The sequence below is a fragment of the Oncorhynchus kisutch genome, linkage group LG6, assembly GCF_002021735.2.
Source record: "Oncorhynchus kisutch isolate 150728-3 linkage group LG6, Okis_V2, whole genome shotgun sequence".
In the NCBI taxonomy this organism is placed as follows: domain Eukaryota; kingdom Metazoa; phylum Chordata; class Actinopteri; order Salmoniformes; family Salmonidae; genus Oncorhynchus; species Oncorhynchus kisutch.
In genome coordinates, this window is record NC_034179.2 from 60514645 (window position 1) to 60531117 (window position 16473).

Consider the following 16473-nt stretch of genomic DNA (forward strand, 5'->3'; position numbering starts at 1 on the left):
GTCTTTTTTTAGTCCAAGTAAAGTGACACTGGATGGTCATAATGCTTCATGACAGTGTCATTTTATTTAAAATATGATGAAAAAACATGACTGTAAAGAATTCACTTCTGCAAACAGGCCTTTCTAATTGACATGGCCTGGGTATCCTGGAATGACATTGACCTCATACAGTCAGTACAGGATGCCTGTTTATTCTTTAAAAGTGCCTTCCTCACCATCTTAAACAAGAATGCTCCATTACATTTTTTTAAACTAGGAATAGATATAGCCCTTGGTTCACTCCAGACCTGTCTGCCCTTGACCAGCACAAAAACATCCTGTGGCATTCTGCATTAGCATCGAATATCCCCCGTGATATGCAACTTTTTAGGGAAGTTAGGAACCAATATACACAGGCAGTTAGGAAAGCTAAGGCTAGCTTTTTCAAACAGAAATTTGCATCCTGTAGTACAAACTCAAAAAAGTAAAGTCCATGGAGAATAAGAGCACCTCTTCCCAGCTGCCTACTGCACTGAGGCTAGGAAACACTGTCATCACCGATAAATCCACAAAAATTGAGAGTTTCAATAAGCATTTTTCTACGGCTGGCCATGCTTTCTACCTGGCCCTTTCCACCTGACCCCTACCCCGGTCAACATGTCACGCCCTGGTCGAAGTATATTGTGTTTGTCTTTATTTATTTGGTCAGGCCAGGGTGTGACATGGGTTTATTGTGGTGTGTTTTGTCTTGGGGTTTTGTTAGGTATTGGGTGTGTGGCTTAGTGGGGGTATCTAGCAAAGTCTATGGCTGTCTGGAGTGGTTCTCAATCAGAGGCAGGTGTTTATCGTTGTCTCTGATTGGGAACCATATTTAGGCAGCCATATTCTTTGAGTGTTTTGTGGGTGATTGTTCCTGTCTTTGTGTTTGCACCAGATAGGGCTGTTTCGGTTTTCACATTTCATTATTTTGTAGTTTCTTCATGTATAGTTTTTTCCTTCATTAAAATATCATGAATCATCATCACGCTGCATTTTGGTCCGACTCTCCTTCACACCTAGAAAATCGTTACACAACAGCCCTGCGCTCCCCACAGCAACTCGCCCAAACCTCCCCCACTTCTCCTTCACCCAAATCCAGATAGCTGATGTTCTGAAAAAAAAAAAATTCTGGACCTCTACAAATCAGCCGGGCTAGACAATCTGGACCCTCTCTTTCTAAAATTATCTGACGAAATTATTATTGCAATTGTATTACTAGCCTGTTCAATCTCTCTTTCGTATCGTCTGAGATTCCCATAGATTGGAAAGCTGCCGCGGTCATCCCCCTCTTCAAAGGGGGAGGCGCTCTAGACCTTAACTGCTACAGACCTATATCTATTCTACCCTGCCTTTCTAAAGTCTATAAAAGCCAAGTTAACAAACAGATTACCGACCATTTCGAATCTCACCCTACCTTCTCCGCTATGAAATCTGGTTTCAGAGCTGGTCATGGGTGCACCTCAGCCACGCTCAAGATCCTAAACGATATCATAACCGCCATCGATAAGAGACATTACAGTGCACCCGTATTCATCGACCTGGCTAAGGCTTTCGACTCTGTCAATCACAACATTCTTATTGGCAGACTCAACAGCCTTGGTTTCTCAAATGACTACCTCACTTGGTTCACCAACTACTTCTTCGATAGAGTTCAGTATGTCAAATCGGAGGGCCTGTTGTCCGGACCTCTGGCAGTCTCTATGGGGGTGCCACAGGGTTAAATTCTCGGGCAAACTCTCTTCTCTGTATAGATCAATGATTCTTTGACGACACCATTCTGTATACCTCTGGCCCTTCGTTGGACACTGTGTTAACTAACCTCCAGATGAGCTTCAATGTCATACAACTCTCCTTTCGGGGCCTCCAACTGCTCTTAAATGCAAGTAAAAATAAATGCATGCTCTTCAACCGATCGCTGCCCGCACCTGCCCGCCTGTCCAGCATCACTACTCTGGACGGTTCTGACTTAGAATATGTGGACAACTACAAATACCTAGGTGTCTGGTTAGACTGTAAACTCTCCTTCCAGACTCATATTAAACATCTCCAATCCAAAATTAAATCTAGAATAGGCTTCCTATTTCGCAACAAAGCATTCTTTACTCATGCAGCCAAACATAGCCTCGTAAAACTGGCCATCCTACCGATCCTCGACTTCGGCGATGTCATTTACAAAATAGCCTCCAACACTCTACTCAACAAATTGGATGCAGTCTATCACAGTCCAATCCGTTTTGTCACCAAAGCCCCATATACTACCCACAACTGCGACCTGTATGATCTCGTTGGCTGGCCCTCGCTTCATACTCGTCGCCAAACCCACTGGCTCCAGGCCATCTACCAGTCTCTGAATAGGTAAAGCCCCACTTTATCTCAGCTCACTGGTCACCATAGCAGCACCCACCTGTAGCACGCACTCCAGCAGGTATATCTCACTGGTCACCCCCAAAGCCAATTCTTCCTTTGGCCGCCTCTCCTTCCAGTTCTCTGCTACCAATGACTGGAACGAATTGCAAAAATCACTGAAGCTGGAGACTCATATCTCCCTCACTAGCTTTAAGCACCAGCTGTCAGAGCAGCTCACAGATCACTGCACCTGTACATAGCTCATCTGTAAATAGCCCATCCAATCTAACTCATCCCCATACTGTATGGGGATTATTTATTTATCTTGCTAGGAAAGAGTAGGAAAGAAGAGCCATCAGACTTTGTGTATCATAACAAGCACATATCAGGGGATTGAGGTGTTCAGTGCTGGATGCCATTTTGATTTGTTCATTTTTACTCTTTGATTTATAAACTTGCAGTTTGCACATTATTGTAAACTGAAGCAAATTGTGTAATGTTCTGTTTAGAGTGTTGATGTTGTCTTTTTGTCTTGTCGATCTTGTTTTGTGATTGAAAATCAATCAATAAATCATAAATAGTTTGTCTCAACCAGAGAAGACTCCTTTACCTTGTGACGACCAGGGCCACGTTGTGCCTCACGTTCTTCATCACTGCCTGGACCCAGTTCCTCCGGATCCCAGAAGTCATGGCACACAGAGTGAACGCTCCCTCTGCAGTCTTTGTGAGGAGGGGGGGAAGACTCAATCACTGTGATTTCAGTGTCCTTTTTGTCATTAACTATCCTACTCTGTCCTGTCCTACCCTTGAATAATTAATTTCATAGAATATTTTCACCCTGAACATGCACTACACACAGAAGACAAAAAAAAGATCTGATCTTAGATACACCCCAATGAACCCTTTATTATTAACTTTTAATACCATCCCACACACCCCTTGACAGCCCTACTGCATAGAACAGGTAAACTGTCGGGCTATAACAAATCATCTCAACTGACTGAGGATTAACCAATCAAAGACTCCAAATGTGACTCATTTCAGGTAACTAGGCGTATGTCTTAAGTCACAACTTCACAGGAGAGGCATTTGAACATTTTTATTTTTTTTATTTTATCAAAATGCGTTTTTCAGCAGAAATGCCTTCTGGAACATTTGATCTTTCATTTGCCTTAATAACAAAGTTGTATGCCATCTGTAAATATGAATAAAGTTGTTCAATTACGAGCCTAGTTGGTTTAGCCACAGAAAAAGACAGGAACCTTCCCGCTAGCCATAATTGGCTGAGATAATGAATGGGCTGGACATGCTGAGAGATGAGTTTCAGATTGTTCTGCCATGTAGCATCTTCTGTCTATAAAATGAGCTGCTCCTTATGTGTGGATAATCCTTCCTACTGCAGTTTTTTTCAAAGATATAACATTAGCTATGGAGAACTGAAAATGTGTTGCTAATGCTCAGGCCCTATCGACAACGGTCAGTGGGAAAAATTGTGATGGACTACTTTCAGTAGGATGATCGTACCATGCTGACTCTCAGGAAATCCCTGATTTAGGTAAAAACATTTTAATTGAAGAAGACATTGTAGAGTCAGTCTTCTGATGACAGTGATGGGGAAGAAACATTGATCAACAGTGTTGTTGTCACGGAAGAAGTTTACTGAGTTTTGAAATCTGTACAAATAAAACGGAAATTATACAGGACGTCGTGTTTAATGAAAGGGGTTGCAGTCTGCTATGAAGCATTCATCCATGCATATGGGTAAGAATCTAGTTACAGTTTCAGATATTATACGTTTCTAATTTTGTCAGAAAGTTGTTTTCATTGGAAGTTAAAGCGTACTGTTAGCTAGCTGACATTAGATGGATGGCTCGCTAGCTAACATTACATGTATGATCTGTATAGTAATATTATCTCAGCAAGCCATTTGCATTGCTAGTTATAGCCTAATGTTAGCTAGCTAACTAGCTAACATTGAACTTATTTGGTTAACTTTAGCTAGCTATGACCCTCGGTTTGTATTGCTAGTACTCTATGGATTGGGATTATGGTTCATTGTTTAGCTAGCTAAACTTCTGTGACTTGACTTCTGTGATCAAAAAAGCCTTGGTTTCATGCATGTCAACATCAGAAGCCTCCTCCCTAAGTTTGTTTTACTCACTGCTTTAGCACACTCTGCTAACCCTGATGTCCTTGCCGTGTCTGAATCCTGGCTCAGGAAGGCCACCAAAAATTCTGAGATTTCCATACCCAACTATAACATTTTCCGTCAAGATAGAACTGCCAAAGGGGGAGGAGTTGCAGTCTACTGCAGAGATAGCCTGCAAAGTAATGTCATACTTTCCAGGTCCATATCCAAACAGTTCGAACTACTAATTTAAAAAATGTATCTCTCCAGAAATAAGTCTCTCACTGTTGCCGCCTGCTACCGACCCCCCTCAGCTCCCAGCTGTGCCCTGGACACCATTTGTGAATTGATCGCCCCCCATCTAGCTTCAGAGTTTGTTCTGTTAGGTGACCTAAACTGGGATATGCTTAACACCCCGGCAGTCCTACAATCTAAGCTAGATGCCCTCAATCTCACACAAATCATTGAGGAACCCACCAGGTACAACCCTAAATCTGTAAACAAGGGCACCCTCATAGACGTCATCCTGACCAACTGGCCCTCCAAATACACCTCTGATGTCTTCAACCAGGATCTCAGCGATCACTGCCTCATTGTCTGTATCCGCTACGGATCCGCAGTCAAACGACCACCCCTCATCACTGTCAAACGCTCCCTAAAACACTTCTGCGAGCAGGCCTTTCTAATCGACCTGGCCCGGGTCTCCTGGAAGGATATTGACCTCATCCCGTCAGTTGAGGATGCCTGGTCATTCTTTAAAAGTAACTTCCTCACCATTTTAGATAAGCATGCTCCGTTCAAAAAATGCAGAACTAAGAACAGATATAGCCCTTGGTTCACTCCAGATCTGACTGCCCTCGACCAGCACAAAAACATCCTGTGGCGGACTGCAATAGCATCAAATAGTCCCCGCGATATGCAACTGTTCAGGGAAGTCAGGAACCAATACACGCAGTCAGTCAGGAACGCAAAGGCCAGCTTTTTCAGGCAGAAATTTGCATCCTGTAGCTCTAACTCCAAAATGTTCTGGGACACTGTAAAGTCCATGGAGAACAAGAGCACCTCCTCCCAGCTGCCCACTGCACTGAGGCTAGGTAACACGGTCACCACCGATAAATCCATGATTATCGAAAACTTCAACAAGCATTTAACGGCTGGCCATACCTTCCTCCTGGCTACTCCAACCTCGGCCAACAGCCCCCCCCCCCCCCCCCCCCCCCGCAGCTACTCGCCCAAGCCTCTCCAGATTCTCCTTTACCCAAATCCAGATAGCAGATGTTCTGAAAGAGCTGCAAAACCTGGACCTATACAAATCAGCTGGGCTTGACAATCTGGGCCCTCTATTTCTGAAACTATTCGTCGCCATTGTCGCAACCCCTATTACCAGCCTGTTCAACCTCTCTTTCATATCGTCTGAGATCCCCAAGGATTGGAAAGCTGCCGCAGTCATCCCCCTCTTCAAAGGGGGAGACACCCTGGACCCAAACTGTTACAGACCTACAGTATATCCATCCTGCCCTGCCTATCTAAGGTCTTCGAAAGCCAAGTCAACAAACAGGTCACTGACCATCTCGAATCCCACCGTACCTTCTCCGCTGTGCAATCTGGTTTCCGAGCCACGGGTGCACCTCAACCATGCTCAAGGTACTAAACGATATCATAACCGCCATCGATAAAAGACAGTACTGTGCAGCCGTCTTCATCGACCTGGCCAAGGCTTTCGACTCTGTCAATCACCATATTCTTATCGGCAGACTCAGTAGCCTCAGTTTTTCTAATGACTGCCTTGCCTGGTTCACCAACTACTTTGCAGACAGAGTTCAGTGTTTCAAATCGGAGGGCATGCTGTCCGGTCCTCTGGCAGTCTCTATGGGGGTGCCACAGGGTTCAATTCTCGGGCCGACTCTTTTCTCTGTATATATCAATGATGTTGCTCTTGCTGCGGGCGATTCCCTGATCCACCTCTACGCAGACGACACCATTCTGTATACTTCCGGCCCGTCCTTGGACACTGTGCTATCTAACCTCCAAACGAGCTTCAATGCCATACAACACTCCTTCCGTGGCCTCCAACTGCTCTTAAACGCTAGTAAAACCAAATGCATGCTTTTCAACCGTTCGCTGCCTGCACCCGCACGCCCGACTAGCATCACCACCCTGGATGGTTCCGACCTAGAATATGTGGACATCTATAAGTACCTAGGTGTCTGGCTAGACTGTAAACTCTCCTTCCAGACTCATATCAAACATCTCCAATCTGGGGGGGATGGTAGGGGACGCCATGTGCGACTGACGTGTTTTCCGTTTGCTCCCGTGGTATTCTTAAAGTTTATGTGAATTCTGCAGCAGAACCGTATTTATTTTCAAATATTAATTTGGTGATCCCTTTCCGTAAAAACCAAGACTACTTTGCTTCCGAATGTCAGCATGTCGACCAAACATAAGGCCAAAAGCATGACTTTGAGAAAACCCGGCCTACAAGACCCCTCTCCTGAGTCTGAGGGCCCGGGGACGCACACTTTACCCGGGGGCGCGGCTTGGCCTGGCGGCGCTGAAATGAACATTCTCGAGGCCATCAAACTACTACGCTCTGAGATAGTTGAAATGAAAACACAGGTGGTTGCTACGATTGAGGCCAGAATACAGGAGGTTTCTGATACTTTAAAAGCAGATTTAACCATCCTGCGGAACGAGACTGTGCCAGCAATCACATTACTCAAAACAACAACTGCGTCACACACTACAACGATTGCAGCACTGGAGACCTCCGCTACTAATGTCTCCGATTTAACTACATCCCCGGAGGCTGAAGTTAAACGCATAGCTGCGGATTTGAAAAAGGTGAAGGAGAGCTGTGTAAATTTAGAGGGATTCTCTCGCCGCAATAATCTGAGACTTGTATCGGTCCCAGAGTCCGCGGAAATGCATCGCGCCACGGATTTCGTTTCAGGGCTGCTGAAGGATGTTCTTGCCTTAGATGAAAAGCCCATGATTGATCGAGCCCACCGGTCGCTGAGCCCAAGGCCCCGTGACATAATTCTTCGAGTGCACTTTTTTCATGAGAAGATGGAGATCCTCCTACGAGCCCGCAATACCACTCTGAGCTTTCAAGGACAGAGCTTTTCCATCTACCAGGACTACTCCCGCACTGTTTCCAGGCAGCGCGCAGCTTTCGGACAGGCCAAACGAGTACTTCGGGACCATCCAAGTGTGAAGTATGGACTGCGATTCCCGGCCCGTTTATGGATATCTCATGAGGGTAAAGACTACACATTTGAATCTCCGGATGAGGCTATGGCTCACATTCAACGTCACATCAAGAAGTCTTGAATATGCTCACAGTTCAGCAACTGTTGCTTGCGAACTGTGGATAGTAAGTAACCCACTTGTGGTACAATTATGTTTAGATATATCAGGCTAGTCTTGTATAGTTGGTGAAACTATTCAGGCTTATTTGATGTGATCTAATGTTTTGATCATCTAGTGTGCGTGATTATCTCGCTCACCTATTTAGTTTGTTTACACATTGTCTCAGTGACTCAAAATATTTTTGGTTATTTGTTTACTGCATCCGTTTGCATTGACCCAGTAAACAGTAAATGTCTCCCGAGGCTACACGGTTTTTGGGACCTCACTTTAATTTTAAAAGTTTTGAGCGTAATTTATGCCCAGCAAACGTTCAACGTTGCGCACACGTAGTTTTTTGGTACTGGTTGTAAGCTGTCTCAGCTTCAACTAGACTACTATTATAATTACTATTATTTTTGATTGTCTTACTACGATTTCCTTACTTCAAATTAGATTTTTGGCTGAGGGAATACAATTATATACATCTACAAGTGGTGCTTTTGTCATTCCATTTGCACAAGGGATTCGCCTTTTTTTATTTGAAAAAATACATACAAAAAAATACTTTCTTTTTGCTGCTTGATCCACTAACAAAATGCGACTTTAAAGAGCGGGACTGTGGGTTTAGGTTTAAGACCGCACTCTCACAGACATACTGTGCGAAAAGAACATGTTCTATTTAGGCTTGTACCTCGTTTGGGGAGGTATTGTCTGGGATGGGGGGAGGGGTGGGGGGGCAGGTTGAATTGTTCAGTTCTAATGTTGTCATTCTGTCTTTTTAGTTTTTTTTCTGTTTATTTTTCTGTACTTTTTCCAAACATTTACCACCACCGTACATTAGTACTCTGAGACAAGTTATTCTGGGGGTTTTGGGCGCTCATTGCTTTTCCATTCTATGCTCTAATGACAGGGTTGAATAACGGGAATGTCCAGAGGGGCCGAAATAATACGATCAAGTACATTTCTTGGATTACCAAAGGGGTTAACAACCCGGTGAAGCGTAAGAGGGTGTTGACACACTTAAAGGGTTTGAATGCAAATATTGCATTTCTACAAGAGACTCACTTGAGGACTGGTGAGCATTTTAGGATGTGTAAGGACTGGGTTGGTCAAGTGTTCCACTCGAACTTTCATAGTAAATCAAGAGGTGCTGCTATTCTGCTTGATAAAGCTACTCCCTTTGTAGCTTCTGAGGTTATTGCTGATCCTAAGGGACGATACGTCATAGTAACCGGTGAACTGTTTTCTACCCCTCTTGTTTTGGCTAGTGTTTATGCTCCCAATTGGGATGACACAAGTTTCATTTCTTCCTTTCTGTCTGCTATTCCCAATTTAGATTCTCATTTGTTGATTTTAGGGGGGGATTTCAACTGTAAAATGTCCCCAGTTCTTGACAAGTCCTCACAAACAAATACAGGCCCATCTAAATGTGCCCTACTTATTCAATCCTTTCTTCAGAAATATGCTGTTTGAGGCCTGGCGTTTCCTACATCCTACAGATAGACAGTATTCCTTTTATTCTCATGTTCATCAAACATACTCCCGGATTGATTACTTATTTTTGGATAAAAAACTTCTGCCTAACCTTCGGCAGTGTACTTACGAGAGTATTGTTATCTCTGACCATTCACCATTAGTGCTTGAACTAGAGTTTCCCCATCGACCTCCTATGTGTTATCAATGGCGTCTCAACCCCATTTTACTCTCAGATAAGGAGTTTGTCAATTTCATTTCTTCTGAAATCACCTTATTCCTAGAAACTAATTCAACACCAGGTATGTCCTGCTCTACCATATGGGAGTCTCTCAAAGCATACCTACGTGGCCAAATTATTTCTTATACAGCCAACCAAAACAGAGTTTGCTCCCAGCGACTTCGGGACCTGAGCGAGTCCATAGCCACATTGGATGAGAAGTATGCTACGGATTCTTCCTCTGATCTGCATAAAGAGCGCCAACTACTCCAATCTGAATTTGATGAGCTTTCTACCAGGCAAGCTGAACAGTTACTCTTGCGAGCTCGATACAAAGTCTATGAACAAGGCGACAAGGCCAGTAAACTCCTTGCGCATCAGATCCGTAAATCTGAGGCCTCACGTTTAATCCCACAAATAAGGACCCCGTCTGGTGTCACCACAGTTATACATAAAGAGATCAATGATCAATTTAAACTATTTTACTCTGCGCTATACACCTCTGAATCCCCTCAAGACCCCTTGCTGATTGACTCCTTCTTTAATGGCTTGAATATGCCTTCAATTGATACAGACTCCCATGACTGTCTAGAAGAAGAATTTACGCTTGAGGAGATTGCAACAGCAGTGTCCGCAATGAAAAGTGGTAAATCACCGGGTCCGGACGGTTTTCCAACCTAATTTTACAGGACGTTTTCTGGTCTGCTTTGCCCATTCTTGTCTCGACTATTTGCAGAGTGCCTCCATACTTCAAAGCTACCGCCTAGTCTTTATCAGGCTTCAATTTCATTACTACTAAAGAAAAACAAAGACCCCCTGGAATGTGGATCCTATCGCCCAATCTCGCTTTTAAACTGTGATTACAAAATCCTAGCTAAGCTTTTAGCCATCCGTATGGAAGGATTGCTGCACCAAGTAATACACTCTGACCAGACTGGCTTTGTGAGAGAGAAATAGGCATTTATTTTTCAATATTAGGCGCCTTATGAATATACTGTACTCCCCAGCGTCGGAGGACCCGGAGGTGGTGGTCTCACTTGATGCCGAAAAAGCGTTTGACCGCGTTGAGTGGGATTACCTAACAGCTGCCCTTTATAGATTTGGCTTTGGCCCCAAATTCATTGCGTTGATAAAGATTCTTTATTTTTCCCCCATGGCTTCGGTACGGACTAATAACTTGTCCTCTGACTATTTTCCCTTGCACCGCGGATCCAGACAGTGTTGCCCACTCTCCCCCTTGTTGTTTGCTTTGGCAATCGAGCCTCTCGCCATTGCACTACGCTCTAATGATGCCATTCAAGGCATAATCAGGGCAGGCTGGGAGCAGAAAGTCTCGCTATATGCTGACGACCTCCTTTTGTTTATCTCCAACCCCGATACCTCATTGCCACGTGCCCTATCTGTTCTTTAAAGTGCTCTTTTACAAGTTCTCAGTTTAGGATTGTCCGGGATCAATTCCCTTACTTGGGAGTAAAAGTGACAAGGAAATATTCAAATTTGTTTCAGGAAAACTTTGTTGCTCTAGCAGACAGATTGAAACAATCTTTTACTTTTTGGAATTCGCTACCCATTTCTCTTATCGGAAGGATTAATGTCATTAAAATGAGTGTGTTGCCCAAATTTTTATATTTATTTCAATGTTTACCCATTTTTATTCCAAAATCTTTTTTTATTTCACTGGATCAAACATTCATGCATTTTATTTGGGATGGCAAGGTACCACGGATTGGTAGAAAACATTTACAGAAGCCTAGGTCATTGAGGGGTTTAGCTCTACCATTTTCAGACATACTACTGGGCTGCAAATTTCAGAGCCGTTCTGTACTTGCTGCAGACTGATCCTACTGGCCCTAGACCACTCTGGGTCCAGATGGAGTCTGAATTGTGTAAACCTGCAGCACTTTCCTCTGTGCTGTGCTCGTCTCTCCCAGTGTCCCTAGGCAAAAGGTGTGTCAACCCAATTGTAAAGCAGTCTTTTAAAATTTGGAATCAGTTCCGTTTAGCCTTTAGCCTCCGAGGCTTTTCTCTATCAGGCCCAATCAATCAGAACATTTTATTTCCTCCATCTTTGAATGATGGGGCTTTTGGCATTTGGCATTCACTAGGCCTCTCCTCGCTAGCCCAATTATTCTTTGATGATACATTTGCCTCTTTTTCTCAGCTGCAGGAAAAGTTCAATCTCCCCCAATCCCACTTTTTCCGCTATCTCCAGACTAGAAACTTTGTCAGGGCTAACACACCTGGATTTCCCAATAGGGCCTGCGAATACAGCTATAGAGGGCATCTTGGAGCTGAACAAGCTTCCTAGGTGCGCAATTTCAGATGTATATGCAATCATTCATGACTTACAGAACCCTTCTTTGGTGCCTTTAAAGACTCGATGGGAAAAGGATTTGGGGGAGGAACTTGGGGAAGACGCCTGGGAATCTGTGCTGCACAGGGTGCACTCGTCCTCTTTTAGCACTAGACACAGCCTCATTCAATTCAAGGTGGTTCACCGTATCCACTGGTCGGGGGCCAAACTTGGAAGAATATTCTCTGATTTTCATCCTACCTGTGTCAGATGTAAAGTGGAACCAGCCACACTGTTGCATATGTTTTGGGGCTGTCATAAACTGTCAGGTTTCTGGGAATTAATATTTAAATGTTTCTCTGATATATATGACACTGTTATAGATCCATCTCCCCTTACAGCCCTTTTTGGAGTAGTGCCCATGGGTACCCCCCTATCAAGAATCCAGTCGGACACTGTTGCTTATACAACTCTTTTAGCTAGACGGCTAATACTACAGAACTGGAAGATGGCATCTCCCCCATCTTATAAATATTGGGTGAGGGATGTGTTGTGCTCTCTGAAACTAGAAAAAATTCAATTCAATTCACATGGGAACCCCAAACTGTTTGATGAGGCTTGGGCTCCATTCCGGTCTTACTTTAAACAGTCCATCCTCTGATGGCATTCCAATTAATACTAAAATAAGTCTGTGACTTAAGGGTTGGAGGAGCTTCTCTCTGTGTTTTTGCTGGGGTAGCATTAAGGTTCATGTGCTTATTGATTGTGATCCGCAGATGCCTTGTTCATCTTGCCCAGGCAGAGACTGAAGTGTGAGCTTGTTTTTCCCAGTTATTTTAACATTTTGTTCACGCCTACATAAATAATCATTTGATTTTTTTATTTTAAAGCATTGTAAACTTTTTTTCTGTCCAGTGGATGGTCGGTCTGTGGCCATGACTCTCTGTGAGTGGTTGCATTTCTCCACCCTTATCCCTTGACTGTTAACAGGAACAATGGTGAGGTGTTTTCTCTGTCCCTGTACTATAGATTGCCCTTTAACCTTCTGCCTGGTGTGTTTAACTTGTCTACAGTATGGTATCTTTAAAGCAATTTTTTTATTTGTATTTTTATTTGTATTTTTTTTCTAGTTTAGTATATTATTTATATTGCTTTGTCTTGTCTGTGTGTGTGTGTAAAACTTAATAAACAGAGTTAAAAAAACTTTTAAAACATCTCCAATCTAAAATCAAATCTAGAGTCGGCTTTCTATTCCGCAACAAAGCCTCCTTCACTCACGCCGCCAAATTTACCCTAGTAAAACTGACTATCCTACCGATCCTCGACTTCGGCGATGTCATCTACAAAATAGCTTCCAATACTCTACTCAGCAAACTGGATGCAGTTTATCACAGTGCCATCCGTTTTGTTACTAAAGCACCTTATACCACCCACCACTGCGACCTGTATGCTCTAGTCGGCTGGCCCTCGCTACATATTCGTCGCCAGACCCACTGGCTCCAGGTCATCTACAAGTCCATGCTAGGTAAAGCTCCGCCTTATCTCAGTTCACTGGTCACGATGGCAACACCCACCCGTAGCACGCGCTCCAGCAGGTGTATCTCACTGATCATCCCTAAAGCCAACACCTCATTTGGCCGCCTTTCGTTTCAGTTCTCTGCTGCCTGTGACTGGAACGAATTGCAAAAATCGCTGAAGTTGGAGACTTTTATCTCCCTCACCAACTTCAAACATCTGCTATCTGAGCAGCTAACCGATTGCTGCAGCTGTATATAGTCTATCGGTAAATAGCCCACCCAATTTTACCTACCTCATCCCCATACTGTTTATATTTATTTACTTTTCTGCTCTTTTGCACACCAATATCTCTACCTGTACATGACCATCTGATCATTTATCACTCCAGTGTTAATCTGCAAAATTGTAATTATTCGCCTACCTCCTCATGCCTTTTGCACACAATGTATATAGACTCTTTTTTTCTACTGTGTTATTGACTTGATAATTGTTTACTCCATGTGTAACTCTGTGTTGTCTGTTCACACTGCTATGCTTTATCTTGGCCAGGTCGCAGTTGCAAATGAGAACTTGTTCTCAACTAGCCTACCTGGTTAAATAAAGGTGAAATAAAAAAATATTTAAAAAATAGCTACATGTCTAAACAAAAGACCCCAAGATAAAGCGTACTGTTAGCTTTCTAGCTGAGGTTAGATGACTGGCTCGGTAGCTAACATTACGTGTATGATCTGTGTAGAAAATATTATCTCAACAATCCATTTGAATTGCTAGTTATAGCCTAATGTTAGCTAGCTACCTAACTAACATTGAACCTATTTGGTTAACTTTAGCTAGCTATGACAATTAGTTTGTATTGCTAGTACTCTATGGATTGGGATTATGGCTCATTGTTTAGCTAGCTAGCTAAACAAAAGACTCCACTTCACCAGATGATTACATGACCCATCAAGTCTGACAGTGATTACTGTTTGTATAATAGTATTTGTGTCTGGAATTTATCTTTAAGCATCAGCAGGACAAGCCTGGCTCTCCTCTACCAGTCATACAAGGAAAATGGTCTGGATATACCATTTTGTAGCTCTGTCTCTACTGTTATCCAATGTAAAAAAAACACAATTTCAAAATTTGCTACATAAAACTGAATCAAAGCGATCGGTCACAAATGTCAACTCACGTGTATCTGGAAGCCGTAGTTCCTCTGAACTGGGTAGTCTGTGATGTCATAACAAGTAGAAAGGTTCATCTCGCCATCCAAATCAGCAGCCTGAAATTAAATATGATAGAGAAAGACCGTTGAAGTTAAGAGGATGCTGTGATGCACACACACACACACACACACACACACACACACACACTCTTGCTCATTCTCTTTCTCTCTCACACATAAAATAATACAAGTGTAGTGTATTCTCAAACAACATTTAAAATAAGGCTGTGGCAGTGGATCTGACGTTTTCAGGATCGTTAGACTGCAGACTAGAAGATGTTTCTATTTCTTTGTTGGCCTAGGATGGTTCCCAATCAGTTGTCTCTGATTGGGGATCATACTTAGGCAGCCTTTTGTCCCACCTTAGAGTGTGGGAACTCGTTTGTGTGTAGTTGCTTTCTGCACTGCATGTAGCTTTACGTTAATTTTTGTATTTTGTCGTTTTTTCGGTGCCTACCACCCTGCACCTTGGTCCAATCCATCTTTAAACGATAGTGACACCAGGGACGGTCATGTATTTTATAATAGATTAAATGTCAATATTGCTTAATGTTTAAGAATTAGTTGCTTATTGATGTGTGCTCGATGCTGCCCCTCATCCCTGATTCTTTGCTGGGCATGCAATAGTAAGTGTGCCAATATTTAGTGTGGTCTCAATCAAATGATCCATAGCCTATACTGTAGGCTATAGGCCAAGGCTACTGTATACGAAGTGAATGCTCTGAGAAAGGAAATAGAATGGTATTTGTCATATGCTCTGAATACAACAGGTGTTGATCCCTCTGTAGGATCTTGCAATGGGATGCCAAGCAGCTACCATACCAAGCAGTGATGCAGCAAGTAAAGATGCTCTCAATGGTGCAGCTGTAGACCTTTTTGAGGATCTGAGGGCCAATGCCAAATAATCTCAGCTTCCTGAGGGGAGATATGCCCTCTTCACGACTGTGTTGGTGTGTTTGGACCATGATAGGTCCTTAGTGATGTGGACACAGAGGAACATGAAGCTCTTGACTCGCCCACTACAGCAATTTGGATGCAAATGGGGGTGTGCTCAGTCCTCCGTTTCCTGTACTCCATGATCAGCTCCTTTGTCTTGCTGACATTGAGGGAGAGGTTGTTGTCCCGGCATCACACTGCCAGGTCTCTGACCTCCTCCCTGTAGGCTGTCTCATCGTCGTCGGAAAATCAGGCCAACCACCGTTGTGTCGTCGGCAAACGTAATGATGGTGTTGGAGTTATGCGTGGCCACGCAGTCGTGGGTGAACAGGGAGTACAGGAGGGGACTAAGCACACATCCCTGAGAGGCTCCCGTGTTGAAGGTCAGTGTGGAGGATGTGTTTTTGCCTAACCTCACCACCTGGGGGTGGCCCATCAGGAAGTCTAGGATCCAGTTGCAGAGGGAAGTGTTTAAACCCAGGGTCTTTAGCTTATTAATGAGCTTGGAGTGCACAGGGCAGTTACAGGTCTAAGAAAATATACTTCCTTCACAATTATTTTGTGCTGGTGGGATGGTGTAAAACTAGGCTACACTACAGCTGCAATGGTATCCCAATCATGAGCCCTGGTCTGCCCTGCTCTTGCAGATGTAAACCTTTGTGTGCCGTCTAAACAATGGGGACACTTCAGGAGGCGAGTATAAGGCTTCTTCCAAAAATAATTTTTGATTTGTCCCAAATATTCATTAGGCCTATCTGTACATGCAGGCTACTGATTTCCTGTTCAGTTTGAAAGGGAGAGCACAAAGATGCGGAGGAGGACCAGAGTTACATTTTATTAGCTTGCTACTGCTGTAATTGATTTGAATAAAAACAATATGTTTCGTTGCCAATGATGAAGTTTTATCAGAGTTATTGACCTCAGGGAGGTCATATTCAAGCCATATTCAAGTAACATACATAACTTAGGCTAACTCGAGAAGGCCT

At 43.5% G+C, this 16473-nt stretch overlaps 1 protein-coding gene across 1 annotated transcript in view; it reads right to left on the reverse strand.

Annotated features, from left to right (window-relative positions):
• LOC116374322 (centrosome-associated protein CEP250-like) overlaps positions 1-16473 on the reverse strand; it is an 89455-nt gene that overhangs the window by 51410 nt on the left and 21572 nt on the right. Inside the window, exons 9-10 of the mRNA XM_031825956.1 lie at positions 14519-14608; positions 2975-3084 (exon numbers count right to left, since the gene is read on the reverse strand). Of these exons, the coding sequence (XP_031681816.1) occupies positions 2975-3084; positions 14519-14608 (200 nt within the window). The remainder of the gene's footprint in view (positions 1-2974; positions 3085-14518; positions 14609-16473) is intronic.